This window comes from Phascolarctos cinereus, unplaced genomic scaffold (assembly GCF_003287225.1).
Source record: "Phascolarctos cinereus isolate Bilbo 61053 unplaced genomic scaffold, phaCin_HiC Scaffold_4;HRSCAF=312, whole genome shotgun sequence".
Classification (NCBI taxonomy): domain Eukaryota; kingdom Metazoa; phylum Chordata; class Mammalia; order Diprotodontia; family Phascolarctidae; genus Phascolarctos; species Phascolarctos cinereus.
Genome location: NW_027555847.1, coordinates 22373110 through 22392150, shown reverse-complemented (window position 1 = coordinate 22392150; position 19041 = coordinate 22373110). Strand labels below are relative to the sequence as shown.

Genomic DNA, 19041 nt, shown 5'->3' with positions numbered 1-19041 from the left:
AGAATTCTAGTGACTTGGGACTGGAGATATCAAAACATGAGGGCCCTTGGGCCCTTTGGAAGAGAAACTTTAATGAGTTTGTCAGGCTTTGGTGGAGTTCAGAACACAGCTTGGCAGGTGGCCCCAACCTAGCCAAGACAAAGGGTGGGAAAACAAGACAAAACCATGGATGGCACCAGGTTCCAGCTGGCTGAGTCCATATCGTGGCTGGTTTTTTTTAACCTTTCAGGGGCTTATTCCTTACCATAGTTTTAAAATTTTTCCAGAGCACAGGTGTGCTTTCTCCATCCTCCCAGGATTTTTAAGAGGGGCTGTGGGGGAAGGGGAGGGGGCTTGAGAAACTCAGAATGTTAGAATCAGACAAGCTAGGGTCCCAAACTAGATTTTTGCATGATTTACTAGTTACAGAGCTGGAATGAGACATCAACTCAAATCAATAAGCATTTTTTTTTTACTTTTTGGTGAGGCAATCAGGGTTAAGTGACTTGCCCAGGGTCACACAACTAGTTAGTGTGAAGTGTCTGAGGCTGGATTTGAATGCATGTCCTCTTGACTCCAAGGCTCAATAAACATTTATTAAGCCTACTATGTGCCATGCACTGTGCTCAGCTCTGGATATACAAAAGGAAGTAAAAGACACTTCCTGCCCTCAAGTAGCTCACTTTCTAATGCAGACATGTAGAATAGGGTGTTTGTACAGGATAAATTGGAGATCAAGCCCAAATTCACCCTGACGTTTCCGAGTCGTGTGACCTCGGATAATGTGAAGGATTGGGGGATATAAAGCTAGAACGGACCTTAGAGTTCATTTGGCCCAACCCTCCTCACTTTACAGGTGAGGAAGGCGAGGTCCCGAGAGCTTAAGTGACATTTCCCAACTAACTTATTCTCTCAGGGCCTCAGTTTCCTCATCAGGAATACAAAGGTGATATCTTCACAGCCTACCTGAAGATTTATTGTTCTGAAGCCCAAATAAATAATAATAACCACAAACCCAAATGGGATTGATCTAGTGCCTTAAAGTTTGCAAAGTCCATCACTTTGGGAGGGAGAAGTAAATTGTGTACCTGGGGGCTCCTTCTTCGTCTGTCCTCCCTCCAAGAACACAGCTGATTCAACATGCTGTTTTCAAAGGCATTTTGCTTTGTGTTGGGGGCTCAAATGAGATACTGTACATGCTGCACTTTGCCAACTTCAAGCTGCTTGATCAATACCATTTAGTTTTGTGGTTCTTATTATTTATTTGGGCCTCGGAACAATAAATCTTCCTGTAGGCTGTGAAGATATTACTTTCCTATTCCTGATAAGGAAACTTTGTGGGTGGAAATGCTTGTATTGTTTGGTATTAAGTATTTGCTAAGTTCATACCATGCAAAGTACTGAGTATATCAAAGGTTCTTCACCAGAGTCTATGAATACTCTCCCTCCTCCCCAAGGGGATGCATGGATAGATTTCAGGGGATATTAGATAAACTTGAAAGGGGAAAAAAATTACATCTTCATTTTAAGTCACCTCTAACTGAAATTGAGCATTTCCTTCAATTAAGAATTAAAACCAAAAACCTTATTCTGCAAAGGGGTCCCTGGGTTCATCAGATTGCCCAAAGAGTCCATGATACAAAAAAAGGTTAAGGACTCCTGGAGCATAGGCACCTAGGGGGCTCAGTGGGATAGGATGCTGACCCAGGAGGATCTGAGTTCAAATCTGGCCTCAGACACTTACTAGCTGTGTGACCCTGAGAAAGTCACTTAACCCTGTTTGCCTTAGTTTCCTCATCTGTAAAATGAGCTGGAGAAGGAAACAGCAAGCCATTCCAGCATCTCTGCCAAGAAGACCCAAAATGGGGTCATGAAGGGTCAGACAGCACTAAGCAAGAAAACAATAGTAATAAATAAACCCATAATATTCTTTAAAAAAACCCCTTGGAGCACATCTTCTTCACCCTCCCTCACCTTTCATATTATTCTCTTTCTCTCTCCCTCCTCTTTAAAATCTTTTAAAGAAAATGACTCATTAGAAGAGATGGAGTTTTTTTTAACTCAGAGGTACAGATTTGGTGAGGGTTCCACCTTTTTCTTTCTCTCTCCCAAGAAATCTGATGGATCTCATCTGTGTTCTGCTTTCACTCATTTCCACACCTATTCAGACATGTACTTGTCTGTTGTCTATCTGTTCCTCATGTAAAAGTCTTGCCTCTTCAACTACATCATAGCCAGGGGCTAGGCTACATTTTCCCTTTGAGCCCCAGGGCTGAATTGCAAGGTGCCTGGGTGTCTTGCAAATAATTGTTAAATCAAGATAGACTTTGGATAGGAAGATGGTGGAGGAAGTAGAGGAAAGGAAGGAGAGTCTCTAGAGGAAAAAAATATATATTACTGGGTCATATTTGATGGAGTAAGTGAAATCCTACCTCAGAATCTCAGACGGTAGCTGTGTATTCCCAGTCATTAACCTCCTTTTGCCTTAGTTTCTTCACCTGTAAAATGAGGGGTTTGGACTTGCCCTTTAAGGTCCTTTCTTGTTCTAAATCTATGAGCCTAGGATCCTATCACTAGAAGTGGATTCTTTTCATTTAGACGGTTCTGGTTTTGGTCTTTGTTGTTATTTTCAGAGATTGATTTCACATTCTCATTCTGCTTTTGTTTCCACAGGCCAGCACTGATCTCAATCAGGCCAAAGTGTCTTCTCCCTGGGCAGGATGAGGCTGTCAGGTAAGTTCAGACTCTTATTAATTAAATAAGCTGAAGTTGTACAGTTGCTGCTGGTAAATGTTTAACAATCGGCTCTTTGGTGTGTGTGGGGGGGTGTACACATGATGCACTTTTAAGTTTAATCTGTATTATTAACCCCCTTTCCATCATTTTCTTCAGTCTACACAATCAATAGAACAGTAACCCAAGCCCTGACCTGCAGCATTTGCCCTTTTTTTAAGGTGTAAATATTGAAAATTTAGCAATCAATTCTTAAGAGCCATCACAAGCAGGGTCCAGCACTGTCCTGTGGCTGACTTTTGTTGTTATTGTTGTTCAAACCAAAGGAGTCTGCCTCCCCTGATCTGATAAAATAAGCCCCAGCTCCTTTTAACTGCCCATAGGGAGACCCAAGCAAACAAGATCCTCACTCAAGGTCCCAGAAAAATGCAGAGGCATGACAGTTTTGGGATACAAAACTGAATGGTGAAGTTCTGTAGGAGCTTCCATGATGCATTTGAAGGGACAGAACTGGGAGGCCACCCAGCCTTGTGGGCAGAGAGATCCCTGGTTCACCAGGAGTTGAAGGCAGTTATCTAGAGGAGTCCCCAAGTCTCACAAATCGTAACTTGCCTGGTGAAATGAGAGTGAGCAACTAGGTCAGATCACCAGCCTCAGCCCTCAGGTGCGGGTGTCCTTTGTAGGCTGCTAGTTGAGGAAAAGGTGGGAACCTGATTAGGGCTCATTTTAGCCAAAATTGCCAACACTAACACTTGACTTTTGAAACAAAACACCCTAAGGGAAGGAAGAGGGGGGGAAGCATTTATTAAGTACTTACTATGTGCTGGACAATTTGCTAAGTTCTTCACAAATATCTCATTTCATCCTCACAACAACCTTGGGAGGTGGGTGCTATTATTATCTCCATTTTATGGAAGAGTCAGTTGAGGCAAACTAAGGTTATGTGACTTGTCCAGCATCTTTTAAATTCAGATCTTTCTGACCCCAGGCCCCCATGATCCTTCCACTGTGCCATCTAGAAGGCAGGGAACATAAAACAAGAAGCTGGTATCAAGAATGCATCTCTGCTGAACTGGTGACTCATATGAAGTTCTTCATGCCCAAGACTAGGGGAGCTTGTCAGCTCAGCTCAGAACTCGACCCTCTCTCTTCTCTCCCTCCCTCATAACATTAACAGCACAGGGGAAACACCCCCACAGACACAATGGGAATAATTCTCCAGAGCATCCACCCCTGTAGACCCACTCCAGGGTCCCAGCTCTCTCCAGTTTTCTCCTTCCTAAAAGCTATGCAAGTTCTGCACAAGCTTTATGATTAGAGGATGCTTCCAGACTTCTGCTGGAGAGGCCCACCTTCCCCCAGGTTTTATGAACTCATTCTAAGCAGCCAAACACAGGATACAATTGGGGGCACACCTCAGTGCTGTTGACTCTTCACAAGATGGCTTTTCTCTACCTTTCCGGCCTCCTTTCACGTTACCACTCCCCAACTTATATTCTGCACACAGGAAGCTCCATCTTTCATCTCCATGTTTTTGCATGGACTGACTCCATGCCTGAAATGCCTTCCCTCCTTACCTCTGCCTCTCAGAATCCCTGGACTCCTTCAAGACTCAATTTAAGTGCCCCCTTCTACATAATGTCTTACCATGGTCCTGCCAACTGCTTTTATGCCCTCTCCCAAATGATTGCCCTATCTGGTATGAGTATCCTACCTAGAACTCATTTTGAATGGCTTTGCATATACTTATATGTCTCCCCAAAAGAAGGTAAGCTCCCTGAAGGCAAGATCTTTCTTTCTTTCCTTCTTTTCTTCCTTTATTTCTTCCTTCCTTCCTTTCTTTTTTCTTTTTCTTTCTTTCCTTCCTTCTTTTTTCCTTTTCTTCCTTCCTTCTTTTTTCTTTTCTTCCTTTTTTCCTTTTCTTCCTTCCTTCTTTCCTTCCTTTCCCTTTCTTTCTTTCTTTCTTTCTTTCTTTCTTTCTTTCTTTCTTTCTTTCTTTCTTTCTTTCTTTCTTTCTTTCTTTCTTTCTTCCTTTCTTTCTCTTTGTATCCCTAGTGTTTAGGACAGTACCTTGCACATAGTAAGTGCTTAATACATATTTGTTATTTGAGTGATTGGTTACAGCTTCTGCCTGCCTGCCCCTTGTTCCTAGCTGGGCTAACACAGGATGAGCACTGTTTTCCCTTCCCTCCTCTATGGGTTGGTTCAGTTTCTGATAGCTCTCTATCAGAGTGAGAAGGGTCTCTGACTTCCCCCTGAATAGCCTTGGTTTTGTTTCCCACCTGTTCTCCCTGCCCCAGCCTTCCTACCCCCAGTGCCCTTGCGGCTGGGTCAGGGAGAGTGACAGCTATTCAGGGCCCTTCCTCTACAACCAGTGACTTCTTGGAGTATCTTATTCTGTAGAAGCCCACCCCAGCCACTCTCCAACAAGACCCATTGGGCCAAACCCAGCAGGCATTCACTCCAAACTGTTCCAGGCAGAGCCAGCCTCTGTCTCCTTGCAAAGGCAGCCTGGTTGTTCTTGACAGATCAACTCTTCCTGACATCAGTTTGACTTAAACTGGTTTTTTGCCTTTCCATCCTGTCACAAGGGAGCTTACCTTTCCAGGCCTATTATACATTATCAATCAAGTAATCAATCAATAAAAAATTTTGAGGCACCTGCTGTGTGCCAGTCACTATTACTTTCCTCCAGGTGTTCTCCATTCCAGCCAAACTCATCCACCTATTGTTTCCCTCCCCATACATGTGGTTCTATCTCCCACCTCTCTGCCTTTACAAAGGTTCTCTATCAATTAATCAGTCACTTAGCATTTATTAAGAGCCTACTATGTGCCGGGCACTAGAGATACAGGTACAAAGATTACTTTGTATATATTTTGCACTTATTTTTTCCCCTCATATATATTGCCCCCCCCAACAGAATATAATCTCCTTGAGGGCAGGAGCTATTTCTTTTTGTCTTGGTATAACTCCACCCTAGCATAGTGCCTGGCATATACTGGAGTAGGAATTTTACCAATGCTTGAGGCGTGAGCGAAAAAGTCACCAACAGGACTCCTGGACACACTCATCCCATTTCCTAATCTAAAGCAATTGCTTCAGGACAGGCAAGTTAAAAGAGCCAAGACAGCAATGACTGTTGTCCAGTCAGTCCCCAGTGTGCTTAGAGATTCAAGGATACATGCTTATAGGAGAGTCTAAGTCTATCTGCCTCCTTATAGGTACTCTGAATGGGAGGGCTGGACTCAATGACGCACAGAGAACTGAATCATGTCGACATGAATATTCTTGCAATGGGGGAAGCCAGAAGAAAAAGCTGTTTTCCATACTTAAGAGGGAAGTTGAGTCACAGATTCTCCAGAAACTTCTTCCTAAAATTCCCATGTTTCTGACTCCTTAAGATTAAGGCATTAAGCAGTGATCAGCCACAATTCCAGAGAACTGGTTATGAAGAACATTACCCATCTCCTGAAAGAGAGGTGATGGAATAAATCTTCAGAATGAGACATGCATTTTTTTGGATGTGGCCAATATGAGAATTTGCTTGACTATGCATATTTGGTAGAAAAGTTTTGTTTTTGTTACCCTACCCCATCCCCAACTTGGAGGAGAGAGAGAAAATAAATGTTTGCTAATTGAAAAAATATTTTTAGTTGTCATTAAAGTTCTAATAAATGTGGACATTGAATAAGCCGTCAGCATCTTAACATCAGTTAGTTTCTCCTTTCATCCAGTGAGCCATCAAGACCCTTAGAGAATGAGATTCAGAATAAGTAAGTTTTGATGGTTCCATTGGCTTAGAAGGGAAAATACTGAATCATAGGATAAGGTTGGAAATGGTAGAGGAAGGCCCAGGAGGGGCCCTACTTTGGGCAGCCATGGGCAACCTATGGCAATTCAAGAGTGATGGGTCTCAAGACTAGCAGAACACCAAAAGTCAAAAGAGAAAAATGCCAAAGAGAGAAAAATGCCAAAGGAGAAAAAGAGGGTCCCTCTCTCCCCCAAAAGTCCTCTTCACAGTGTTGCTGATCGTGGGTCATAGGGTCATAGCTCCAGAGCAAGAGAGGACTCCAGAGGTCATTAGGTAAAAGTTTATCATTTTACAGATGAGGAAATCAAGGCCTAGAGAAGAAGGGTGACTTGCCCAAGGTCAAATGAATATTCTAGGGTAGCTACTCTTCTCACTCTGATCTAATGTCACCTATTCTCTGTCTCCTCTCTCAGTCATACTCCGCATCATGGTCATCATTTCAACCCTGATGGCCACATGGTTCTTTACCCACATCTATTTCAACAGAACTGGTAAAACCATCAGTGTTCGAGGCTACCTGGGTAAGTTACTTCTTGGCCATTTTATTAGCAGGGAAACCTCAGGGCTGGGGCTGAAAATCTAAAAGAATTATCATTTGCTGAAGTGGCTGTTGCTGCCCCAGTCAAGGCTCTACTCCATCACTGGCGTGTCTGACCTAGGCCCCTGCATAGATTTCTTGGACTGCTGCTGTCCGTCAGCACCAAGGCTGCTGTCCCCACTTCCCTTCTTAATGAGTCCAACTCTTTTCTTCCTCCCAAAGGCAGAAGCACACACTGGAATGAACCCAGGAGGGAAAGTTAGCTAAGAGAAAATGGAGAAAGGCTTGGGGAAATGCTGTGGATTTAGGGGGTGTTTATCTTTCAGTAAGTGAAAAGAAAGAGGGAAAGGGAGAGAAAGTATAAGAGAAGGAAAAAATGAGGGAGAAAGAAAATGGAAGAAAGGAGGAAACCAGTCTAAGCCAGAGCCATAAGGAAGGCTTTGGGACTTTGCCTCAGGGTGTCTGCCTGTGCAGATCTCCACCTTTCCCAGCATTCTTCCCACGGTCCTATCTCCAGGGAACTCCTCTTAGGGAGACCACCATCTTCCAATCCTCTGATGAGTCTCTTATGGGCCCACATGAATCTCTCTAGGGAACCAACCAATCTCTTTGCCTTCTCAACTAGCATTCTCACTGTATTCTGCCATGACTGCCTCCCTCACGTTAATCTGATACACTGCCAGTGACCCAGAAAACGACAAATATCACCCCCATGCACCCCAGATGAATTTCAACTCCATTCCAGAACCCTGAAACCCATCCCCTAATAAATATATAACTCTCCTTTAACAAGTCCTAAATGTGTTAAGCCATTTCTTTGTTTAGCTGGTGAGGAAAAAAAAAGTTGGACCTCCTTCCCAAACACTACCCCATAGCTGAGTTATTTGGAAGTTATTTAACTCATCTTTTCCTTGCCATATGTGGCCAATGACATATTGTTTAGATGATAGGCAAAAGTTGTTATTCATTTGAATAGGAGTTTTCTATAGGCCCCACTTCTCTACTGAATGTTGCACATTGGTATTGGGGGTGAGGCAGAGTTCTTGGCCAATGGTGAGGTCCATGAAGAGGAAAATGGCTCCAGGGAGGCCCTTCTGGTCCTGGGAATGATAGGATGAGTCCACAAAAGGAAGGAAACATGGATGATACTTCAAGACCCTTCTGAAGCCCCTTGACTTCTTAGGCTATAGATCAAGCTTGCATTCCTCCTTGAGGAGAGAGCCCCCTGTTCTCCTCACCCCCAATCACTACGCCACTGAGAAATTTAGATCTCTGTCTATTGGACTTTGGGCACATTGGCTCAGATCAGTTCTCTGATTTTTTTTAAAATACATTTTTATTGATATCTGTCCTTTTCCCCATCTTCTAAACTACTCCCCCTCTGAATTGATTCTTTAAAAATCCATTCCAAACCTCAGGCAATTAGGAGTGACCACCATTGGCTTTTCAGCCATAGTCCACCACCCACATGGCACCCAAACTCCCTCAGTCACCACTTCTTACCTCAAGCAAATGTGAAACATATCTCATGGCCAATGGTGGAACCATCATCAATTTGAGATTACTCCCATCACTATGATATTAATTCAATCTGACATCAATTTTTACCTCTGAATTTATCTGGAAACTCATTTCGTCACAGAGCTTCAGGTGAAAGGTAGAGAATGAAGGGTTTCTGTTTGAGGTAGGACTCCCAGAAACTGTATCCGACTTTCTGACCTCAGGGAAATTAAGATATTTATTGTGCATGGAAGTGAGGTTGGGAGGTGTATCACAATCAGAGAACATGTCAGGACTGACCACCACAAAGAGGTACCAAGTGTACAGTGCTAACATGAAGCCCCCTTTGGGGTTCAGGAGAAGAGCTCAAGGTTGACTGGTTAGGGTTGGCTTGATGGAAGATTCCGCAACATTCGACATTTTTTTAAAATCACCTTTTGTGAAATCCTGTAATGAGGAGAACTATGTTTAGACTGCCTGGGGGTACAAAATAGTATTGTTTCCCTCAAAACTTCTTTTCTTCTTCCCCTTAGCTCCAGGGCTCTCCTTCTATGACATAAATTCTAATCATGTCTTCTTTCTCCCTCCATGTAGGTTTTTCCTCAAGGATAACCAAGGAGAGTAAGTAGAACCTTATTTTTCTGTATCAATTAACCAACCAACCAATAAGCACTTATTATCTACCTGCTGTATGCACATGTAGCATAAGTATAGAATGAAACTGTATAAATAAGTATAAAATGAAACTGTTGCTGCTCTCAGGAAGCTTATGTCCTACAGGGGGAGACAACCTACATTTAAATATAGATAGAGGGATATGTGTGTGTGTGTACATATACACATTTAGCTAGGTGGTACATTTAGCTAAGTGCCACACCTAGATTTAGGAAGACCTAAGTTCAAAATATAGCCTCAGACACTTACTAGCTATGTGACCCTGGGCAAGTCACTTTGCTCTGTCTGCCTCAGTTTCCTTAACCGTAAAATGGGGATAAGAATAGCACCTACCTCCCAGAGTGGTTCAAGGATCAAAAGAGATAATGATTGTAAAGTGCTTAGCACAGTGGCCGGTTCACAGTGAGTGCTATATAAATGTTAGCTAGTTAGTAGTAGTAGTAATAGTAGTAGTAGTATCAGTAGTAGTGGTGGTAGTGGTAATAGGAATAGGAGTAGTGGTAGCAATAGTAGTAATAGTACCAGTAGTAGGGGTTGTAGTAGTAGTAGTAGTAACAATTAATAGTAGCACCAGTAGTAGTGGTGGTAGTAGGAGTAAAAGTAGTAGTGGTAGTAATAGTAGCAGCAGCAGCAGCAGCAGCAGTAGTACTACATGTAAGACAAATACAAAAGAGAGAAAAAGTATCTTTGCAGGAAAAGGCACTAACTTCTACAGGAGACAAAAAGGTCTTCTGTAAAAGGTGGCATTTGAGCTGAGTGTTGAAGGAAACCAGACATTCCAAGAGATGGATCTGAGGAGAGAATATCCAGGCAGAAGAAAAAGGAAGTTCAAAGATTCAATATATACAAAATAAGTCTGTGCTCCGTGTGTATGTGTGCATGCATATATAAAGACACACATAATCAATATGAGGTAATTTTGGGGAGTGGGCACTAGCCGCTGGGGGGATTAGGACACCTCATACAGAAAGCATTTGAGCTGAGCTTCAGAGGAAATGGAGATTCTAAGAGGTAGCAATGAGGAGGGAAGGCATTCCAGGCATGGGGCACAGCCCATGCAAAGGCACAGAGGAATAGAGATGGGGCGTCACGTGTGAAGAGCAGTAAGAGGCCGCTTTGACTGGATGGCAGTGTGTATCACGGGGAATGACGTGTTAATAAGGCAGAAGGGGGAGTTGGAGCCAGGTGGTGGTGAGGAGCTCTGAATGTTAAACAGAGGATTTTGAATTTGATCCTTGAGTTAACAGGGAACCACTGAGGAGTTCCATAGACTGTAATCTCAGGCTACTCTGTGCCAGTATAAGCTGTTTGTGCTGCAAGGACTTTCTGTTCATTTTGGGGGGCATGAGTAGGGATGGAGGGAATGGAAGAAGGAAAAATCTCCCCACCCCCTGGCTGGTCCACCTAGTTTGAAAATCTAGAGAAAACAGGTGAATAGAAAAAGAAGAAAGAGGTAGAAGACTGAGGATTTGGGGTTTTATCCTAGAGACAACAGGGAGTTACTGAAGACGTTTGAGTACAGGAGTGACATTATCAGATCCCTTTTAGGAGACACAGTTTGGGGAGCCAAACGGAAAGCAGATGAGAGAAAGCCTAGATTTGAGGCAGGAATATCAATTAGAGGCTGAATTAGCAGAGAAAAGGAGCCATAACTAGGCAAAGAATCTCAGGCAGGACCCTCTTAAGCTACTGCTCTTAGAACATAAACTCCTTGTGGGAAGGAATGCTATGGCTTTTATCTTTGTATCTGTGAAGCTTAGCATGATTCCATCGGCAAAGTAGATGTCTAATAGTATATTTTTAAAAATTTTATTGATATCTTTCATTTTCACAGCACCTTCATTTCTAAATATCTTCCTTCCTTCCTTCTTTCCCCACTTCCTCTCTTCCTTCCTTCTTCCCTTCCCTCCTTCCCCCTTCCCTCTTTCTTTTCCTCCTTCCCTTCCTTCTTTCCTTACTTTCTCCCTCCCTCCCTCCCTTTCTCTTTTCCTTCCTCTCTCCCTCCCTCCCTTTCTTTCTTCCTGAACTGTTGGCCCTGCTTGCAAAACAGTCCCTGGAAAAACTGTTTAACTTGAAGTCCCAGACCCTTTTTCAAATCATCGCTCTTCCACTCCAAATCTGTGTGACCTTAAACCAATCCCTTTAGCTCTCTGGGCCTCAGTTTCTTCATGCATCAAATGAGGAGCTTGGACTGAATGACCTCTACAATCCCTCCTGCTCTAGGTCTATGCTAAAAGGACCCAAAAGAAGGACTAATGGTAGAAACTTAGGGTCTGTGGCAGACGGACAAGTAGGGGAGCTATGTGGGGGTTGCCACACCCTGCCCCAAAGGCACCCTCCCCTACAGCCCATGTTTAGGGGGTGGCCCTAAGTGAACAGCCCTGAGTCAAACTCAGACCCTTTGATTCTCAGCTCTGTAGTTCTTTTTGGTGGGGGACTGGATCAAAGGTGGGGGGGGGCATAATAGACACTGAGTAGGGCTGCAGAGAACTCCTCATCCCCACCAACTACAGCTCAGTGATAAAAGCCGATGACAATGAACGGGTCTGGGTGAGGAGCAGGAAGACTGACCGCTGCTCAGGTCCTCTTGCTGCTGAGGCTCCCTGAAGGGATGCTGGCCTAGGGGTCCCCGAACAGGGGATGCTCTCGGGAGCCTTTCCCTCCTGGAGCTCAAACAAGGATGCTGGCTTGATGTAGCAGGCCTGAGAGAAATGCAGCCTTCGAATCTCACTAAACAGGATTCTAAACATCTCCCCCTTGTGGGAAGAGCCAAGCTGCAAGGCACACCTTCTCCAATTCTTTTCATGCGCGCAGCCAGAGCCAGCACCAGCAGCTTCTGAACACAAAGGTCAGAAAATCAATTCTGGCAAAGACTGTTTAAGCCGGCACGTTGACACAGGATTTATAAGGCCCAGCTTGCAGCTGATTAGACTCTGGGCAAACCACATTCTCCCTGCAGTCCCAGAATAATCCCTTTTCCGGTATCGATGTGCTGTTCTTCCCATAATCAGATGAAAGCCTACACGTTGGGGAGCATGTGTACCCTGGGTCATGGGCAGCAGAAGCCATCAGAAAAGCAGATTCGTGCTGGGCGGAGAAGAGGGGAGCTTGACCCCATCCCAATATTAATCCTGAAATGCGTTCTTTTTGCTATTTCAATTTCTGCCCTGCTTGGAGACAGGAAGAAAGAGAGGGCGAGGCCATTCTGCTAAAAATGGTAGGCAGGGACTGGATCAGATTTCTGTTCCAGAAAGTGTCTAAAGCCACCGAGTCTAGGTGAGGAATGAGGATGAATGAATGAATGAGGAGGAAACTGAAGCTAGAAATGACTTGTGTAAGGCCATACAACTAGTAAACTTCTTCCTGAGGCTAGATTTGAATCCAGATCATCCTGACTCCAAGACTGTGCTCTATCAAATGTTGGGGACCAGAGATTAGAAATGAGATTCCAGGCCTTCCCAATACAGCCCATTCCTACCTTTGGGTAGCTCTCAATTCTTAAGCACTTCTTCCTGATATCAAATGTGATATCCAGCCTCCCTCCCTTCCTTCCTTCCTCCCTACCTTTCTTCTTTCCTTCCCTCCTTCCTTCCTTTCTTCCTTCCTTCCTCCCTACCTTTCTTCTTTCCTTCCTTCCTTCTTCCCTACCTTTCTTCTTTCCTTCCTTCCTTCCTTCCTTTTTTCCTTCCTTTCTCCCTTCTTTCCTTCCTTCCTTCTTCCCTTGCTTCCCTCCTTCCTTCCTTCTTTCCTTCCCTCCTTCCTTCCTTTCTTCCTTCCTTCCTACCTTTCTTCTTTCCTTCCTTCCTTCTTTCCTTCCTTCCTTCTTTCCTTCCTTTTTCCCTTCTCTCCTTCCTTCTTCCCTTGCTTCCCTCCTTCCTTCCTTCTTCCCTTCCCTCCCTCCTTCCTTCCTTCTTCCCTACCTTTCTTCTTTCTTTCCTTCCTTCCTTTCTCCCTTCTTTCCTTCCTTCCTTTTTTTTCCTTCCTTCCCTCCTTCCTTCCTTCCTTCCTTCCTTCCTTCCTTCCTTCCTTCCTTCCTTCCTTCCTTCCTTCCTTCCCTCCCTTTGTAAAGCCAGGCCAGGCAAATTGTAAACAAGCCCCTGTGTGTCCTCCTGGATGTAGTGGCCTAGACTTTTTCCATGGCCAAGGACTGCCTGGGTAAGGCCACTCTGAACAGAGGGCCTGGGGCAGCTGAGGCATTTTGTCTGTATAGCCGCGGTCACTGAGACAGGCAAAACGTGTGGAGCTCCAGGGAAGTGGTACTGATTAGGGGACTGCAGCTGAGGTTAATTAGTCTTGACATTGTATTTGGCAAAGGGCCTTCTAGTCACTTTGCTCAGCATGACTCAGGGCACGGGGCAGGAATGGTTTAGTAAACACCATTTTTCAAGGAGGGGAGGGGGAGAAATCCAAGCCAGCCTGCTGCAGGTTAGATAACTAAGCCCACAGGGTCCTCCGCCTCTCCCCACCCCCACCCCACCATGTTATATCTCTCAGGTCCAACATTTCTGCCTTGATTCTGCTAGCCAGCTGAGTCCAGAAGAATCAGGATTTTAGAGTCTTGGAACTGAAGACTTCTAGAATCTAGAGGTCTACTCCAACAAGCGGTGACATGGTGTCACTGTGCTAGGCACTGGAGACAAAAACAAGACAGTTCTTGCCCTCAGACAGCTTACATTCTACTGGGGTCATGGACCCCTTGAGCAGTCTGCTGAAGCCTGTGGAGTCCTCTGAATCTTGTCTGTGAGAGCATAAAGTAAAATACGCAGGATTACAAATAAAAACAATTATATTGAACTAAAGATGTAATATTTCCCCATCCAAGTGCTCAGACCTTCTGAAATCAATCCACCAGCCCCTTGGGGGCTCATGGACCCAGGTGAAGGGCCCCTGTATTACAGGATCATGCAATGCGTGTGAAAATGGCATGTCAGCTGAGCCTTGAAGGAAGTCTGGGATTCTAAGAGACAAAGATGAGAAGAGGATGCATTTCAAGCATGAGGAAGCCTGCAAAAGTCCTGAGGTGGGAGATGAAGGCCAAATTTAGGGAAAAGAAAACAGGCTACTTTGCATGGACACTAAAGGAAATGCATGTACATGAGCCTGCAAAGGAAGCTGGAGCAGACTGGGAAGGACTTTCAATGCCAAGCTGAATCAGACTGTGTATTTTATCCTAGGGAGACATGAAGCTTTTTGAGCTGCAGAGTGATGTGGTCAGACATGGGCTTTAGGGATACATTTCGGCAGCTCTGGGGGGAATGTTCAGGGAAGGGAGAGAAAAGAAACTAAGAGTCCAATTAGGAGGCTCTTCTAAGGTCCAGGTGAGAGCTGATGGGAGCCTGACCTAGAGCATTTCCGTGTGACTGGAGAGAAGGGGATGGATGTGAGAGCGGGCGACTTCTTTGGGGAGAATAAGCGAGGCTTGGTAACTGATTGGCTATTGGGTGTGAGGGACACCTCATCTACCTCATGCAGGGCTCCCCTCTCCTTGTCAGCATCCCTTCATCAGATACCAAGAGCTCACTAACACAGTAGCCCATTTATTATACTGATGGGGATACCTTGAATCTGTTGTATTGTACCTTCACGTCTTCCAGTTTTCACACGCTACATGATACCAGGGAAAGAATCCTGATTTCAAAGCCAAAAGACCTAGGTTCTAATTCTGCCCTTGCCACTCTGTGTGTGACCTTCAACAAGTCACTTGGACCTCAGTAAAATGAGAGAGGTGGGCCAGATGATCTTCAAGACCCTTTCCAACTCTAACAGCCCATTGCTTTATTCATACATAGGTCTCACACTAGAAAATAAAAAGGATAGACGTTATTATTCCCCAATTTATGGATGAGAAAGTTGAAGCTCAGAAATTCTGTGACCTGGCCAAGGTCACCTAGCTACAAAGGAACAGAGCTGGGACTGGAACTCGGGGCTTCTGATGCCAGATCTAATGTTCTTCTCCTTCTGTTAGGCTGCTGGGAGTTGAGGGAGGGGCAGAAGGAAGGTCAAGACTAAGGACCACCAACATTTGCCTTCAGGGCTGTGCACCTGCCACCTCTTAGAAGATGCCTTTCTTGATGCCCCCGGGTGTCAGCGCTCTGCCCCACAACCTGAAATGACTTCACATTTATTTTGTATTGACTTATATGTGTACATGTTTCCCCTGTCCCCAGTTGACTGTAAGCTCCCTGAAGGCAAGCCCCATCTTCATTTTTGTCTTTGTGTGCCCAAAACCCAGCATAGCACCTTATATGTTGGTATAGGGACTGCACCCATGATTTTGTTGGTACAGAGAATTTCCAGAGCAAAAAGCACCTCATCTGTAACCTAGAGTCTTACAGAGCTGCCTAGGGCACTGAGAGATTAGGTGTTGGTGAGACCTCCTGGGTGCCAGGATGGGTCAGAGGGAGGACTTGAACCTAGGTCTTTCTGCCTCCAGTGGGGGTTCTCTAGTCTGGACCATGAGAGAGAGCTAATTGTCATCACCGTTGACTCTTCTCATGGGCTTTTCCCATTCTTAGACCCCAGCAGGTATTGAATAAATATTTGCTGGGTGGAGGCTAATTGGAATGTTAGCCTGGGCAGACTAATCAGCTTTCCAGCCCAATTTTAACCCAGAAAAGTCCATCAGCAAATTTGACAGAGTCAGCAGACCTGGTGATGCCAAGAAGTCCAAAGACAAGGCAGATGCTGTCATCTCCCCTGGACATCCCAGCCAGTTAGGTAAGAGGAGGCAGACCCAGGAAATGGGCAGAGATGGCAAGAGGGGGTGAGCATAGACCAACAGGAATGAAGGCAGAGGGACCAGGAACCCAGAGGCAGGATCTTCAGATGACTCGAGTCTCCACAGAGAGATGTTTTGATTTTAATGTGTCTCATGGGGGAAGCCGGGGGGGAGCTGTCCTCCATGCACCATTCTTTGTGTGCCAGGGCAGCTGCTTCAGAGGGAGGTGCCAACTCCTGTTCCCTTTCTTTCCTGAACTTGCAAAGAAAACACTTCACCAGGAACTGGAAACCAATGAAAGTCAGATCTTGTGAACAATTAACCTTAAACAACCTACATGTAAGTGTCCTTCTGGGCCACCTACAGCTTGGGATCCTGCTGGGCTGGTCTCACGCAGGCTCAGCCTTTGGTGGGAACTTGGTCAGAAAGGTTCAAGGTTCCAGGAGTCTGTGCATTCTCTTTGTCTTTGGAATTCAATAAGCCTTTCTCATGTGCATTTAAATATGAATATATCTGTATGTGCATATAGATGTATAGAGGTGTATTTACAAGTCACATGTCATATATATATATATATATATATAAAATATATATATATATGAAATTACCTGCCATCTCTCATTCTCTGACTCTATCTGCCTCTTTCCCTTTGTCTCTCTGTCTCTCTCTCCCTTCCTGTTCTCTCCTGTCTCTATGTCTCTGTGTGTATATCTCTCCCCACTCCCGTTCTCTCTTCTCTCTGCGTGTTCTTCTCTGTGTCTGTCTCTCCTTCTTTCCCTACATATATGTATATGTATAATATATACACATATGCTCCGTCAATTCAAAATCAGTGTCTCCTTTAGGTAGTTAATAACATTATTTCTCTCTCTTTCTCCTCCTCCTTTTCCTCCTCTTTATCTTCACCCTCTCCTCCTCCTCCTCCTCCTCCTCCTATTTCTCCTCCTTCTCTTCATCCTCCTCCTCTTTCCTCTCCTGCCGTGACTACCAGAAAAACCAGTTTCCCTTCCCTCTCCCCAGGTCCTGGGAAGAGAAAGGGCATGCACTTGGCTGCTTCCCCAGGGTTATCACAGAGCTCCACGCTGGAGTCCTTCCGGCATGCAGAGCTCTCTGGAGGGGGAAGCATTTTCCCAGAGGCCCTGCTGATGACCTCTTGGGTGCCCCCAGCACAGCGTGGGATTCTCAATCGGCCTCCCTCTCTGGAGGGCAGCAATGCTGATGTCTCTACCAGACAGAAAACCAGACCAACTCTAGCTTGGTTCTGGTAGAGATTCTGACTATTTAATGCTCCCTTTCCCCTACAGCCCCAAATTTCCTAATTTGGAGTTTATCCACTTCTCCCTAATGATGCCTTCTGAACTGTCAGATAGTGTTAAAACCACACATTAATATAAATTATAACCTGTCAGGCAGAAAGCCACGGGTTTCATCCCCTGCATGCAAACTACCCTAGGGGACAACGGTTCAAAGAGCTATTTTTCTTTATGTGCTCTCATTAAAAGGGGTGTGGAGGGTGGATGTGGCACCAAAGTGTGACATTTGCAGATGAGATTTTAGAGTAATTTTAACAATTAAAAGTGCAAGAGGTCTCCTATGGTCTGACAAGCCAGCCGGATTTTACCCCCTAAGGGCCCTTGAGGTGGTTGAGGCCCTTACTAGGAAAAGAAATTCTGTAATTCCTACCTCATGGGGTTGAGGTTGCTAGGGGGCCCATTGAATAGACTGCTGGGCCTGAAGTAAGGGAGACCTGAGGTCAAATCCAGCCTCAGATGCTTATTGGCTGTGTGGACTTAAGCAAGTCACTTTAAAAAAAAAATCTGTTTGCCTCAGTTTCCCCATCTGTAAAATAGGAATGATAACAGCATGTACCTACCAGGAGTGTTTTAAGGATAAAATGGAATAATATTCGACACTATGTAAATGCCAGCTGTTTTTAGCTATCATGGTTGCCAGGCTTGAAGGAAGGAAAAAGCATTCATTAAGCACCTACTATATACCAGGCTAGGGGTACAAACACAACAATAAGACACCCTTTGCTCTCAGGAAGCTTACATTCTCATAAAAGGTGGCAGCACAAATAGAGGAGTGAGAGCCAGGAAGCAGAGCTTTGGTCTGGGTCGTCAGGAATGGTGAGTGGAGACAGCATGGAGCTGATTATCATGCCTTGTCCACTGGGAGGATAGGTTTGAGGACTGCTCCCAGAAAGGAGGTGGAAAGGGATCATGGGGGAGGGGGTACCCCTGTGGTACCAGGGCAGAAAGCAAGAGGTGGACAGACAGGAAAGTATGTCCTGGGGGTGGCTGGCTATAGTCAGCCAGGTGACTTTCGCTCATTCACTCACCCATGGGGCAGAGTTCTGAACCTGCATAATTTAAACCCCCGCACCATGTCTTCTACAGGTCCATTCCTGAAGGTGGAGTTCCAGTTGGAGACAGGGGACAAGAGCAGATTCCGTAGGCAAAGCTCGCCAGGTCTGCCACTGAGTTCAGGTGTCCTACTCCAGGAGAGCCCCTTAGATACTTCCATGTAGAACCTGGACCCAGTGGTTTAACTACTCCGGGCTTCAGTTTATTCATCTGTAAAATGGGGGTTATAATTTTGTATTAATAAACCTACCCTACAGGTTTATTCATTGTGAGGAAAGCATTCTTCCATCTGGAAAGTACCATTGGAAGACAGCGTGGTGGGTGTCTTACGGTCCCCAATAATTCAGGAGAATCTCTGGCATGATAGCCAGGAGACCCAGGGAGTCACAGGATTAGGGATAGGGACCTGAGGGATAGGGGTAGTCAGAGGATAGAGACTAGACCTGAGATTTCACTAGTATAGGGAATACCCAAGTGAGAAAACACCCTCTATCAACACAGGTTGGCACCATCTCAGCAACACAGGATCTTAGGGAGTTGTTAGAGGATGCTGAGAGGCGACCAGTAATTTGCCCACAACCACAAAGCCAGTATGTGTCAAAGGCAGACCTTAAAGCTTGCTCTTCCCAGTTCACAAAACCTCTTCTCCATCCCCCACACCAAAATGTGTCTCCTAAAATAGCTTTTCATTTCTTGGTTTGTTCACTCAACAGATACT

The 19041-nt window shown here is 45.0% G+C and overlaps 1 protein-coding gene across 2 annotated transcripts in view; it reads left to right on the top strand.

Annotated features, from left to right (window-relative positions):
• The window catches only part of FAM3D (FAM3 metabolism regulating signaling molecule D), a 53715-nt gene that overhangs the window by 13116 nt on the left and 21558 nt on the right, over window positions 1-19041 (top strand). The window contains exons 2-4 of one of the 2 annotated variants that reach the window (XM_020969100.2): window positions 2653-2712; window positions 6940-7047; window positions 9159-9185. In XM_020969100.2, coding sequence (XP_020824759.1) covers window positions 2700-2712; window positions 6940-7047; window positions 9159-9185 — 148 coding nt within the window. In that variant the 5' untranslated portion in view covers window positions 2653-2699. Of the gene's footprint in view, window positions 1-2652; window positions 2713-6939; window positions 7048-9158; window positions 9186-18326; window positions 18429-19041 lie in introns of those variants that run through there. The other variant, XM_020969104.2, reaches the window with a different exon arrangement.